At 38.7% G+C, this 15261-nt stretch overlaps 1 protein-coding gene across 1 annotated transcript in view; it reads right to left on the bottom strand.

The window, feature by feature from the left end:
- Window positions 1–7546: 7546 nt before the first annotated feature.
- phf24 (PHD finger protein 24) overlaps window positions 7547–15261 on the bottom strand; it is a 39049-nt gene continuing 31334 nt past the window's right edge. The window contains exons 7-8 of the mRNA XM_034095364.1: window positions 10904–10981; window positions 7547–8915 (exon numbers count right to left, since the gene is read on the bottom strand). Of these exons, the coding sequence (XP_033951255.1) occupies window positions 8819–8915; window positions 10904–10981 (175 nt within the window). The 3' untranslated portion in view covers window positions 7547–8818. The remainder of the gene's footprint in view (window positions 8916–10903; window positions 10982–15261) is intronic.

Consider the following 15261-nt stretch of genomic DNA (forward strand, 5'->3'; position numbering starts at 1 on the left):
TGCATTTGTCTCCAGTGTTTCCTCAACTTAATGTGTTGCTTAAAATAATACTTCTGCATACAGTATGTGACGCTGTGAGTGTTGCACGGCCAGATACGGCTCAGCTGACTCAGATAAGGAGATATATGATACATTATGAAGTGATATGCCGCGGACTGTACTTAATGTACTCTGATCCGGTTACTTATATTGTGGCAGATATTTAAGTAAGCTTTCTTAACGCTAATGTTATAATAGTCAGATTGCTCTGAAGATGGAGGTGATATTCTATTAATGTTCACGTTCACACAGTCGGTGATTTTTGCCGGCCGTCTTTCCTGCGACGGCAGCTTTTCTGTATTTCCTTTCTCCTGTAATATGACTTGATCGCTTTAAACTCCGCACACTGAGCTCTGATTGGTCAGCAGGCGGTGCTTTCACTGAGTTGAGCTCTAAAGGCCCTGACACACCAACCCGATTTTGGGAGTCAGAGGCCGTCAGAGGCTGTCGGGCATTCGCGGCGCCGTAGTCAGGTTGGTGTGTCCCGCACCGTCGACCGTGACACGCCTTATTTGGACTGCCAGACCCGATGCATGGCCGATTCAACATGTTGAATCGGCCATGCATCGGGTCTGGCAGTCGGACCAAATAATCACTCTGATTGGCTGTTCAGCTAGCAAATCAGTGCATGAGAAGCGAAGCGGAAGTGAGGGACGTAAACAAACGATTTAAGAAGGCACACACAGACTGCTATTCATTTTCATCTCATCATGGCGATCTGGAATGATGCAAACGAAGACCTGCTCATCACCTTGATCCAGGAGAGGCCAGCTCTGTATGATATTACGGAGAAAAGAAACTCTTCTTCTTCTCTGTCTTCCGGTTGTTGCCTCTTTTGAATGACGAATACACACTACCGCCGCCTGCTGGTAAGGAGAGTTATTGCCACTCACGCACTGAAGTCGGTGCGGTGTGTTCCCGTGCGACACATGGCCAAAACGCAGGAGAACACGGCCAGGCAACAGCCGACTTCAGCGTCGGCTAGTCCTCTGGTGACTGCTTGGTATGTCAGGGCCTTTAGCCTGCAACCTAACCTGGTCCCGACCAGGTTAGCTGCTTAGCATATATTACCATGGAGATCTAGCCTGCTAAAAAGAGAACCAGCTTCGTAGGACCGGAAAGCCGGAGTTTCCCCTGAATTTAGCCGGCTAAGCGAAAATCCTGCTTCGCAGTATACCCCCCTGGTCTGGACCAGGTTAGGTTGCAGGCTAAGAGCTCAACTCAGTGAAAGCAATGCCTGCTGACCAATCAGAGCTCAGTGTGCGGAGTTTAAAGCGATCAAGTCATATTACAGGATAAAGGAAATACAGAAAAGCTGCCGTTGCAGGAAAGACGGCCGGCAAAAATCACCGACTGTGTGAACTTGAACATTAATAGAATATCACCTCCCATCTTCAGAACAACCTGACTATTATAACATTAGCGTTAAGAAAGCTTAATTAAATAGCTGCCACAACATAAGTACACTGAGTGCAGACGTCGATGTGTCCCATTATCATTCATATCACATCATATCACATCATAATGTAGCATATATCTCCTTATCTGAGTCAGCTTCTTGAGCCGTATCTGGCCGTGCAACACTTACAGTGTCACATAGGCCTACTGTATGCAGAAGTATTATTTTAAGCAACACATTAAAGAGCCTGTGACAGCATCCCAACAACTGTTGTGCAATGAAATATTGGGCTACTAGTAATCTCGAACCGTCAGTTTAAAAAAGAAAAAGCGATACCGTTCCGTTAAATATCAATAATTTCGAACATCGCGGGGAAATTCCTTCGACTCATTTTGAAGTTTTGGGGGAAGCCGGAAGTGACGTCAATGCGGGAACGCTTCTCTGTGCGGAGAGAGAGCCCAACACGGACAAAGTGTGTTGTCATGCGTAGAAATGGTGAATTACTGAGATTAGGCACGTTAATAACGTTGTAATGAAGTTGACTACAGTATATTCATATTTGTCAGTGCTTTCATGTCAATTCGGCGACATAAACATAGATGATCGTGGTGAAGATGATGATTACATTAGGATTAAAAATCGGGAGTGAGAGCTGCTGAATTTCCTCCCGTCGGATGTGATATAAAAACAAATCGATTATTTATGTAGTTGTAAACTCAAGTGGATGAAACTACATTTATTAGTGCTTTCATGTCAATTCGGCGAACATATGATACATTAAATGATCGTGAGGATGATGATTAAAAATCGTTTGTTTGAGCCGGTCTGCATTTCCTGATGAGAAAACAAACCGATGCTTTTTGTAGTTGTAGTACACCAACAACATGGATTAAACGTGTGTTTTTTTTACCACAATGTTGGGGAAATTAATGGATAAAATGCACGGATTATTATTATTATTATTCCCACTCCGATCGGGACACTAGGTCCACCGTTTCCCCGCAGCGAGGCTCCCCCCGTTGACAGTTTACGTGGGCTGGGTGCAGTTGTGTGTGTGTGTGTGTGTGTGTGTGTGTGTGTGTGTGTGTGTGTGTGTGTGTGTGTGTGTGTGTGTGTGTGTGTGTGTGTGTGTGTGTGTGTGTGTGTGTGTGTGTGTGTGTGTGTGTGTGTGTGTGTGTGTGTGTGTGTGTGTGTGTGTGTGTGTGTGTGTGTGTGTGTGTGTGTGTGTGTGTGTGTGTGTGTGTGTGTGTGTGTGTTGATCCTGTCCTACCACCATTTCTATATGCTCCTTGATACCTTTTCATCTACACATCTGTTTCCAATCAGTCTCGTTAGTCCCGCCTTACTCCCAGAGTTTTTGACAGCCAATCAGCTTCGTGCCTGCTCTCCTGTCTTATCACCTTATACCCCTCATCTGAGCTTCTTCTCCCTTATCTCCACCTGCACTTCATCCCCTCATCAGATGTGTTTGTATTTAAGTCCTGCTGGTTACATTCCAGTCTTAGTTTGATCCTTGGCTTTGTTCTGATAACTGTTGCCTCCACAAACCTTGAATATGAAGTTATTACTTCCAGTTTTTGTAGCCTTTAGTCTTGGGTCCAATTTTTTAACGTCAACTAATTAAAGATGGATCGATTTACTGTTGGTATTTGAAATCAATGCGAAACACTGGGGGCATTTTTTCTATTTCCCTTCAAAATATATTTATTTACATCTATTTTCAAATAAATGCTCAACTAATCACGTTTTTTGAGAGGGGGTTGAGCACGTAAAACAACACACAGGCTCTATTGTCCAGAAGGCACATTTTATTGACTTTAACCTTGACAAAGGCAACGCATAGTAGAATCAATGATGGTGGTCTGCAACTTCATTAAGCATTTATTTATAGGGATTGGTTAGCAATAAGCTTGGCTATCAGGGGGAACATTTAGTAAGGATACCCACTGACGGCCTGTATAGTAGTGATGGTGAGATGAAGCCTTATGAAGCTTTCCAGCCAATTGATTCGCAAAAGGTTCGATACAAGCTTCACCAAAAACATCCTGGATTACTCAAACCACACTCGGAACATCACTAGTATTTATTTACCTGTCACATCCAAAGCCCTAGACATTTATTACTCAGCAGGAAATGAACATTTCACACTGCTTGCTTCTAAGCCTGATATATAAATTGCATCTTGTAGAAATGTGCTGTGGTCTGCTAGAAGTTTTAAATAACTGGAACTTTTGTTGTATGGATAGTTCCACTGACACATCCGTGAAACCAGTCTCAAGTCAATATCCTCAGTAAATTCAGGTTAAAGATTGAATGTTAAAATATTCTTACCCCACTCCATCTTCTTATCCGTGGTCGGGTCGCGAGGGTAGCAGTTCCCACTGGCAGATTTAATTATTTGTTTAAGAAAAGACACAACATACTATTGCTCTATATGTGTGTCTTATTATGTATACAGTCAGTAAGGGTTTATTTAAAATATATATGTTATGTTAAAGAACAGAGCAAGACAATTGACACAAAAGTGGTGACACTGCTTCCACTGTTTCATATGCTGCTGTTTTAAATACATGGCTTATGATCAAACTGTCAAGTCAACTTTAAATGTCACCCCTTTTCAACTTTTGTCTCCACTCTCTGAAATTGTACTAGGCCTTTTCTGAGGCATACAGAGCGGATCATAAGCTGGAAATCCCATCTGACAGGAAGGCTGCATCTTGGAGCTTAAAAAAGTATTTCTTATCATCCAAGTCATTTGTGAGGCTGTTTGGGTGGGACAACCTTGGATTATTTCACAGTGCAGCTTTCACTTTTGACTCAGCATTTAATGCAGCAACTAGCCCGGTCAAGAACCACATCATCAAATCTGTTATGAAACAATTACATAACATCCTCATATAAATGATTTCTCTCCCACACACACACCCTTCTCAATTATGTGTGTCTTTTATCTCTTCCTCTTCTGCTTTGTATCTGTGTCTTTGTATCTGTGTCTTTCTACCTGTGTTGTGTTTTTTTCTTAATTTATGGAGAATCTCCAGCTGGATGTTCTTCTCTTTATTTTACTCACGGATAAAAATGTAACATATGCTTCAGGGCAGAAGACACTTTATAGCTATGCTTTTTCTTTTTAATGCTTCACACATATATTAAGATACAACTTAATTATCCATTCTCACGAAAATGTTTCTTGTATTTCATGCTCCAAACAATTATTTGAATAACATTAAACCACTACAAAACCATCTGCAAGGCAAATGTTTCCCCACCACCAGACATAGAGTTACTTTTCAGAAAACATTATCAACTCTGATTTCCAACACCCATATAAATATAGTACTAACCATGTACATTTTTAACACAGAAGATGACTGGTTAAAACAAACAGAGAGAAAGTTAATGATGGGTACGGCTACGCTGAGGATTCAGTGTAGCTTTTTATATAGAACATAAGGGACTACCTGGTTAATTTAAATTGTTAAAAATCAATTGAATGAAATTGTATTTATCAAAGAGACAACAATGTTTGGAATGATTCTTATCCTGTCAAATATGAAACAAATAAACTAGAATGCGAGGGTTCCTCAGGGCAGCTGTCTAGGGCCTCTCCTGTATTCCATATTTACAAACGATCTGCCATGTGTATTAACAAATGCATGCATGCCTTTGTACACTAATGTTACTACAATGTTTGTATCTGTAGAACAATACCAGAAAGCTTAACACATTGCTTCTAGGTGAGTTGAGGCTGTTTCTCTGAAGAGTTTATGTAAGGGGTAGCGATTAGGTGGAATAAAGGACGAAGAGCTATCTTTATACAAGTAGAATAAATACTTTAATATATTTAACCATATCTATTATTTGATATAATAATGTACTGTTGAGATATTTAGATTTCTTGTCTTCTATTCGGACTCTAGTTACTGCAGAAATAGTAAATGGGGATTCTAAACAGAGTAAAGTAAAAGTCCCCAGCAATCAAAGCCTTTGAAGCTTCAAAGCACAATCCTTAGTTTATGTCCACCCCTTTGTCTGACAAAGCCTTTTAGTGACTGGGTGACCTTTTGGAGCTTTGAGTTTCTTTTTTAATTGTAATTGTAGGCAGGTGAAAGGTCCAGTGGCATGGTGCTCCAAGAGCAGCTTCTGAACTCTTAATGTAAGCTTAAACACTCACTTGGCTCATATGTGCTCCACAATTACTTCTGACTGGCTACGAATCTCTTGACATTTATACCGTGATTGCATGGGTAAGGTTTTGCAGTGCCCTTTTCCCTCTGTGGAATGTTTTATCTGTGCAATTGCACTTGACGATGCAGCAGTTCTATCATGACGCCATGTTTTCTGCTCCATCCACTTGAGCAAAAGGCCATCACAAAGGGCTATTAACTGCCTGTATTTGAAACATGTTTAACTGAAATACTACTTTATTACTTTACTGTAACTGACCTTTTGCTAATCCCAGCAGTTTAGAGTTATGCCTGTCACCTTACCAGTCTAATGTGGCAAATATGAAGTTTACAATTATAAAGACATGAAAACATGTTATTCAAGAAGGGCAGGGAGCAGAGACCTCTGCCATGTCTATTTCGATAAGGGAAAAATAATTTGTATGTTCGCATATGGAATTTGATTTGTTTTCTTTGTAAATGGGTTTATGGTTAGAAGCCTGCTAAATGGTCTGGTAGTCTCAAGCTTAAATGGATGTTAACATTCTTATTAAATGACATAGAATATGTCAGTAAATACCCCTCTTTTGCATGTTATAGTGTCTTCAAAAGACAACATAGATAAAACTTCATCATGCGTCCTGAGTCATGCTACATTGGATATGTTGACGTATTTTTAATTTGGGACTTGCATTTAAGGTTAAATAAATCATAGGAATGTGAAGATGATCTGCTTTCTTGGCAAAGTGTAAAGGTATCATTAACACTGCAACGTTTAATAAAACAGACAATGACTTAGAACAAAGTATATAAACGAAGTAGGACAGGAAGATATAAAAGAACAAGAAAAAGGAAAGATAATTATATTTCTAACGAAGATTTACAGTTAAACGTGCAGAGAACTACTATAGAAAATGTAATTGCAGAACAGTATGAAACACCGGGAAACCTAGAACATGTATAACACGTAGAGGTGACGTCTAAGATAAAAGTCCTTTATTCATGGTGGTGTTCAGCGGAGGTCATCGAGTTCAAATCAGGAGCTGCTCTGTATTCCAGTGGTACGAGGCTGGATCACTAGACGGCAGCAGGGTGAACAGATGGGTAGGCACTGGCTATTATGATCCTTTGGGCTCATCTGTATCACTTGTGCTCGGTAGATGCCCATGCCAGTGTGTTATGTTTGCATTCCAGTCAGGATGCTTTGGATCACTAATATAGAAATGTTAATAAGGTGTTGGCATCAGGATGTTGCCCTCTTGTTTGCTTGAGATAACTTGTTTATGAGCCTTTAGTTTTACCATGGTGGATATGATTGATGGTCCTCTTTGATATTCATTCATTCATATATTTGGAGGAAAACCTTATTACAACAAAGGATTACATTGAAAGATAATGGATACATAATGTATAAAGCTAAAATCAGCTATCAATGAACTGCTTTGTTGTATTTCTTTGGACAATTACTTCTTATAATCTTGTTTTTTATTGTTTTGCCTGACTGACTATATTTGTTCTGTCTGTAGTTATTTTTCTATAAAAATGTGTAACGTATTAATATTCAAGAAACAGAATAACTGTGTGTTAATGATTCTAATCAAACTCTTGCTACATTGAAAGAAAACTAATTAGGAAGATGTTTTTTTAGGGAAAAAAATAGGAGCCAAAAATGAAAGCTCATGATCTGAATAAACCACCTTACTCTTTACTAACTTGTGAATATGTGTACAAATATGTACCATATAAAATAAGAATGTACGTCACTAATAACTTGTGGTCAACAAGTGCTGGGTGAAGCATTAAATGAATTATAAACAATGTTATTGATTTCAACAATATCGTCTATCTATATATCAAATAATTTATTGTGTTAATCGTCGCCTTAATGCTTGAATAAACAAGAAAAGACACAAACCAAAGGATCTCAAGAAGGAGAGTAAATGCCATGCATTTATTTCAGCAACATATCCCTCAGACAATCAAGAATCATGTCATAATCATACTTTATTAACTAAGAGGACCTTCATTACATGGCATAAACACTCAACATGTTTCCAGTGATTCTACGGGCAGTTTCATGTGCATTTTAAATGTTGTACAACCTGTAACATTATATAATTCCCATCACATTTTCCATAACATAGCATCTTAATATCAACAAAAACCTCCCATGGTCTTTCATTTTTTAATTACAGTGATTATGTCACACAGTAGTCCATCCGCATCTCATTCCCACAGTGCAAATAATGACACTAGGACAGGGGATCAGATGTTTCCACCTTGCCAAAGCTCAGAGCATAACAGGAACAAATAAATGTACTACAAGGCAGTATATGCACACATTTTAACTGAGTTAGCTTTCATTAAACGTTCACAACCTTTTTTTTCACGGTTAGTACTTCAGAAGAAACATAGACTCTTAGATGAGACCGGGGGTGAGGGGAATACATCAGAGGATACAGGAATAAATACAGCCCTTAAGCATTATAATAATTTATACTGGTATGAATAGCAGTTTTCGTATAATAGCAGGTACGTGGATAGCTTTTCATTCCCATTTTGGTATACGTTCTGGTAATGGCAGCTTTTCATCTCCTTCCAGAAGTCTCAACGCATGTGCCTCTGTGTAACGTGATTATAAATGTCCTCGGTGAATAATAACGCAATCCCATTACAGTAGCATGGAACGATTATAAGGATGAGACCCAAAGGAATGAATCTCTGAAATAGTAACAACTTGTCACATTGACATACTTCCGCGGAAAGGTGTGTTATGCATCTGGAGGGGTCATAGAGTGTGAGGTATGTCATTTTAATAGAGTGCGAGTATCCTAGGAGCTTGTCTTAGTGGATGAATGATTGCTACACTCAAAGTGTTTCACTGACTGGGTGGACGGTTTTCTTCCTCGTCCTGTCTCTCGCATTTGTTTGAAGTTTTGGGAGTCGGGACATGTGACGACTGCTGTCACTTGCGTCGTGTCAATCAGCGTTGTGTGTTGTCAAGTGTAGTGTGGTGGGGGGTGTTGGGTTGATGCAGAGGAGGAAAGATTATCTCGATGGCTTGATCTGCTGTCTTTAAGAACTTCATCCAGTTCATCTTCCGCATGTCATTGTGTCTTCACGCCAATCTTCTTCCGCTCATCTGTATAGACTATTGGATACCCCATCTCTCTTTTCCCTCTCTCTCTGCTGGGGTGCAGTGGAGGATCCTGGACTATAGAGGCAGACGGATATGCATGGCAGAACTATTGGGCCGCGCAGCCAAAACGTAGATGGCACTTTCCCTTAAAAAGTCTGCCCAGGTCACTGGCCTGTTGAATAAAGAGAGAGGTTTAATTGTATAAAGTAAAAAAAATAAAATCATTTGAAATCATGACTTCTAATGGCTAGAATAAGGGGTTTGAATAAGTTGGTATTTTACCAAAATGGCTTCAGAACAACAGTAAAATGGCTTCACTATATTTGATCGTTTCTATTTTTTTTGTTCTGTCAACAAAAAGACCAAAGCCAACAATGAAATGGTTCTACTTAGAGGTACAACCTGTGTTTCCAAACCCTGTTTCATCTCATAACTCCCAACTATAGAACTCTTTATTTGCCAAAGCAATATAAAAAAAAGCTCAGAAATTGGCCTCAAAAGTCGTTTGCATTCAATTGTTAATCAAATTTCAAGCAAACTTTTGAAATTACGCAAAAAATACATTTGAATTAGGCTTGTTTCCATTAAGTGGTTAGGAACAAAACAACTTGTCTAAGCAGAGGATAGTTTGGCGTGAATGGATGTTTTGGCAGCGCTATACAAATGGCTGTAATCCACCAGTAAACAATTTTCCTTGTCTATCCAACCCACGTTCGAAACATTTAGAGAAGTCTTCTGGATTTGGTTTCAATTGCATTTTAAGTTTTAATTGTTTTGTCCACCAGCTTCAAACGCCCACATATACCTTCAGTGGCTACAGTTCAGCAAAGGCGTTTCCATATCCCATGTTACGCATCAACGTAATTGGCGTTAATAGAAACAGGGCCACTGTTGCACTCTGTGACGTGTTCAACTATTACAATGAACATTTGGACTTTAGCTTATTGGGTTAATACTGCATTCGCTATCATGTTGCCATGAATACTTTACATTACATTGCATTTAGCTGACGCTTTTACCCAAAGCGACTCACAATAAGTACATTCGACCAGGAAGACACAACCTTGAAGAAAACAGAATCATATAAGTCCATCAGGTTTCATAGAGCCAAACATTTCAAGTGCTACTCAACTGGCTGTAGATAAGCCAGTCGTATATAAGTATAGTAACCTACATCTGCAAATATCACCAGCATTAATAATGGTCCCCAATGTATGCATCGTTAACTCGTGTTTTAGTCACATTGGCTTAACAAATACAGTGCAGCTGTTTTGAGAAGTCATTAAAAAGGTATTTCCTTATCAGAACATATGGACCATTTGACATATTAAAGATTTTTCGTCGTACAATTTTGACAAAAAATGAAAAAGAGCACCAGCTGTTTGTTGGACTCACTCAATAAGGCAATTCCTCATGATTCGCTCATGAAAACCACATTGCATATGAACATGTGCTACCAAAGTGTTACCACACACAACAAAAACCACATTACAATACAATACCGCAACTGTGCAGAAATAAATGATTTTAAAATCATTATATTAAGTAGCTGGGCCCTTTTCTGCTGTAATTTGCCTCATGCTGCTTTGCAAATGAATGTATTCAAACAATGTCTTCACGTTCTTCTTATTAGTATTCAGCCTAATATGACTCTTGTGTGTAATAATAATAATAATGCATTTTATTTATATAGCGCTTTTCACAACTCAAAGACGCTCTCTCTTTCCCTGTGGCCCCCTGTAGTCGCTGCATAAGTGCTGGTGCGTTAGCTGCAATTATTGCAAAAAATGTCAAGCACTGCAGGAAGCAGGTCTTAAAGGTCACGATAAGCCAAAAGGAATTTGTCTTCATTATCTGGTGAGAGTGAGAAAGTGTCCATCAGGGTGATTTGCAGGGGCAGCAACACCTGATCCATGAATTTTGACGCCGTATGAATTCCACTTTTGCTGCAGAGGCAATGATTACCGTCTTTGCACAGTGGGGTCCACTGAGGGACACTAAAGCTACAATTGAAAAAGACTGATTCTAAAAGGGTTTACAAGTGTATGTACATTTCAAAGTGAGAGGGAATCTGAAGGCCAGTTAGAGGGAACAAACTGTGATAGGACAGATTTACCATTATGCCATCCATCACTGGAAGTCGGTAACATTGTAACGTACCTGTTTTCATCGGTCTTGCTCCTTTCACTGCCAGAGCTGGCTGGACTGCTCTCACATATGGGTCCAACATGACTTATACTGTAGCAAAGGACAGAAAAGTATCAGTTACATAGTAGGCTACAAAAACAGTCAATGAAAGACCCTTCCCGTGCGCTGGAAAAAATGAGAATTTATGCAAAAAAGGAAAATGCAACACAAATTATTTCACCATTCAAATGTTTGAGAAAATAAGGAATTATGAGTTTACTGGAATATAAGGGCATTTTCTGATCCACATATTTTTTTCAAGCATTCAAATAAACCTATTTGGATGTTTCATTCGACATGCCACGCAGTTAGTCAGTATTTCCTTGTATACATCTGTGTTTCAGTCACTATGACTGAAGTGGACATTTTGTATAACATTAAAATGCAATTGAGGGATTCAAATCTCAAAGAATTTTCTTTAAAAAGAAGAATAATGCGGAGAATACTTTCTATGTTTAAACTGCCTTCAGATGGCATACTAATCCACAAAATGGAGTCCAGTTTTAAAGAAATGTATTTTCTGGACTGAAATGCTATCAGCTGAAAACTACTTTGTGAAATTGGAAAGTTAAAGTTACCAAGCTCTGCTCCATGAAGCTAGTAATTATTCTCCCATAAATCCCCATCAAATCCTCATGTTGCCATTGCATTCTGGGTCTCACTTCACAGAGATGCAAACAGGGCTGCTTGTGATTTCGTTCTGGGAATGTTGCCAAAGACAACATAGGATTTGTGGGCTGCTTAGTCGGAAAACATAGGATTCATCAAGCTTTTCAGATAGGTCTCCCCTTCCTATGGCACATGCAGGCGTATTACAATAAACCATCCAACAACAGCTTAAAAGTCTCGCAAAGGTGCACTGTGTTTCTTTCTGGCTAGCCAATCAGAGCGAGGGCTGTTTTTGTAGGGGACTTAAAGAGGGGGAATGATCAAACAGACAATATGAGGACAAATAATGAAGATCTGAACATTAAATTATGTAAATATGTTCGTGGAGAAACCAAAGAACATATAACAGGAAAATGCCAAAACAAGAAAAAAAAATGTTTAAGTTACATTTATATTTTAAACTACTGTTTCCAAAGTCAAAAAAGGACTTTCACACCCGACGTGAAATCTTTTTTAGGATTGGATTTTTCTGTTTGATGCCAAATCAAAAAGGCTACATTGAGAACTAGGCCAGTAAAAGGTCACTTCACATTAGACTAGAAACCAGAAAATTACTTTCACAGGTTTTTGATATTTCTGAGTCAGATTGAATATCTTTTGATGAATCTCTCGACTGATCACTCCTTTTAAAAATAACTATTGTCTCACGCAAAGGTCTATAAATGTCAGCGATCAAAGGGTTTTCTGACTCATTTGGTTTATATTTGCTTTTTAAGGAGGTTGCACTTTTCGTGTTATGCGTGGAACGATGTCTGCTCACACCCCTTGGTCCACGGTGTGCTTTTATATTCATAATCGAGGCTTTTAAAGCAAAGCTCCCCTAAGGAGGATAAAAGCCTTTCTTTTGATCCCTATAATTAGAGGCCAGTCTGAGTCTCAGCCTTACCTCAGTATAACAAGACCTCATCATATGAAGAGGCTCAAATACTGTGCTCATTAAACTTCATTCGAGGATGCATGCAACTTCGATTGCAGGATGCTCGGAAATAGTTCCATTTTATCTAAGAGAGGCTTCTATCCCTCATTTTTAAGAGCACAGATATAATCCAAATCAAGGGCTTTTCTGAGAATACTCGAGAATTGAAGAGCGGTGAATAAAAGGAGACGAGCCATGCAGTGCCGAGTCACACTCACCCACAATTCATAGGAGAGCAGAGTCCCATGAGTCTGTGGGGATGGCAGCATGTGGAATAAGTGAGACGGATGGAAATGCAATGGCATGGGACATTACACAGCACAAGAAGGTTATCAGCAATAAGCACATGCACACGTACACACACAACAATGACAAGCACGTTTTTAATTAAATGTACTTTCATTAAATGCTACTTCATAATGTTTACTCCACTGCATTCCAAAGGGAAATAGTATATCATTTGCTTTTTAATGAGAATTATTTAAGAAGACACATTTCACTCTTAAATGGGTCATCATGCATAATGGGTAATTGTGTATATTGATATAATTTGTTCTCAAAGCAGGACTTATCACAAAGTACTTCTACATTGTGGTATTACTACTTTTAGATGAGTGAAGGATCAGATTACTTTAACCATTGACCCACATCAATAAACACAGAATGAGTACACACACATGTAACCCAATGAGAGTGAATCAAAGCTTCCATTTATTCTATTAATATAATAATATCTGAGGATAAAAATTATAAAAAAACATGTATACAGTATATATTTTTGCTATATCCTATCGACTGTGCAAGATTGAGTGAGATTCCTTATTTTATTTTCTGCCATAAAAGCAGCCATAAAATCATCCATCAAGCAGAGAATTGATGCGCGTCATAAAACAGCTGTTCAATGCAAAAAAGTAAAAAATCATAAAATGTTTTTGAAGGTTATGATGATCAATTTTTCTCAAGACTTTGTCAGAGACACAACTCCGGTCATTTTTCCGAGTCTGTACTTTATGGTGGAGTTGCACAGGATTGCGTTATATGGGGAAATGTATCAAATATGTCTTTGATCCAGTATGAACAAAAGACTCAAAGGTAGTGGTTGTTGCAGGGTTGTTCTCTTGGATTTCCATATCCTGAGACCTGATTGATCTCAGCCAAACAACAGCTTGTGTGTGCCTCGAAAGTCTTAAACAAAACACGATTCAAGTGAGATCCAAGAAACCAGCTGCATAATCCTAATACTCGACAATTTAATAATAGCAGGAGTTCAGCCGCACTCAGCATTAAACCGGCGGGTAACTAAGTGCCTGCTAACGACATGAGTGGCAGCAGCATAGAGTACATTTTATGATAAAAACACTTAAGTATTAGAGGAGGACCGGGCTAAATTCCCTTTCCAATATTTACTTTTCTGATTTATGCGTTTTATTTGTTCAAGTCATTTTGCAATTCCAGTAAATCAATATTGTTATGCCCCGTTTCTTGTTGCAGTTTAAAGTGTGTTAGTATGCAAAAGAGGTTACTGTATCAACGGGAGGTACAAGCTGCATGTTTTTACTTTAATTCCCCGGCTCCATGTAGAAAGAAAAGAGTGGACAGCAATTTTAACAGCTGTAGAACTTAAGCTCTGCAACCCTGTGAGGTTTTGAGTTATTATAACTGCATAGTCCATGGAGACGTATAAGAGATTTACTGTTAGAGTTGTGCTGAAATGCTAAAAGCTACCGCACAGATGAGTGTTCATTGATTGACAGTTGACGTTACTGCCTTCCTCTGAAGTTAGGGCACTTTGGAATACACATTAGTTAATTTGTTCAGGTCCTTTCTACTTAAACTTTGGCAGTGTAGATAAACTATATTAATGTCATGCTGATGTAATCCATCTTAAAAATACTGCAATAACCGTTTTTTTGGCCACTTGGTGACAGCAGACATCTTGCGAACACAACATATAACCTATAAAGTCTCAGTGAAACTGGAAGTGTCTGTACATTCTGTACTGTGGCGTAGTCCGCAACAAAACTGAATATTTGAGCAGTCAAGAGAGATATCAATTAATTATTTAATCTGACCACTAAAAAGTTGCCGGATTTAGAATACAGAGGCGATACAGAGCTGTAATGGAACTCATGAATGGGTGTCATACTTGCATTGGATGGAATTGGAGCAACAAAATCATTGCCATATATTGCTAAATAAGTGTACAACATGACCAGAGATGTGAAGAGGGTTACAATAAACCTGTTTCCATTGTATCTACACTCAGAGGATTCAGTGAACTCTTAGGAAAACAGCTGCTTCGTTACACATCCAGCAGTTACGGTGCATCACAAGAGTCATTTTTTGTGTCAACCTGATTAATACAAGTCTTCTAAAGGAAGTATCTTGCTCTTTTAATGCTAAAAGCTCGCCCTAATTTCTTATGAATTACTTCTTGTGTCTTTCTGCTGTTGGGCTGAAAACAAAAAGTGGTAATTGCGAACCAAAACAGTAAAGCTGGACAGATGGATACGTTCTGTAAAGCAGAAAGGAGCACGAGTGATCATTCTCCATACAGTAGGTTTGCTAAACGACACCTTTCACTTTATCAATACATCATATTACATAGAAATATTGAGAAAAGCAGTTGTCACAGTCCAGAATATACAAGATATTGTAAATAAGTGTACGTCTAAATGGCAAAACTTATAAATTAGTAACATGAATGTGATGTGATTTGGTGCCATTACTGTACCCTAGTTTAAGT

The sequence above is a fragment of the Pseudochaenichthys georgianus genome, chromosome 12, assembly GCF_902827115.2.
Source record: "Pseudochaenichthys georgianus chromosome 12, fPseGeo1.2, whole genome shotgun sequence".
Lineage (NCBI taxonomy): Eukaryota > Metazoa > Chordata > Actinopteri > Perciformes > Channichthyidae > Pseudochaenichthys > Pseudochaenichthys georgianus.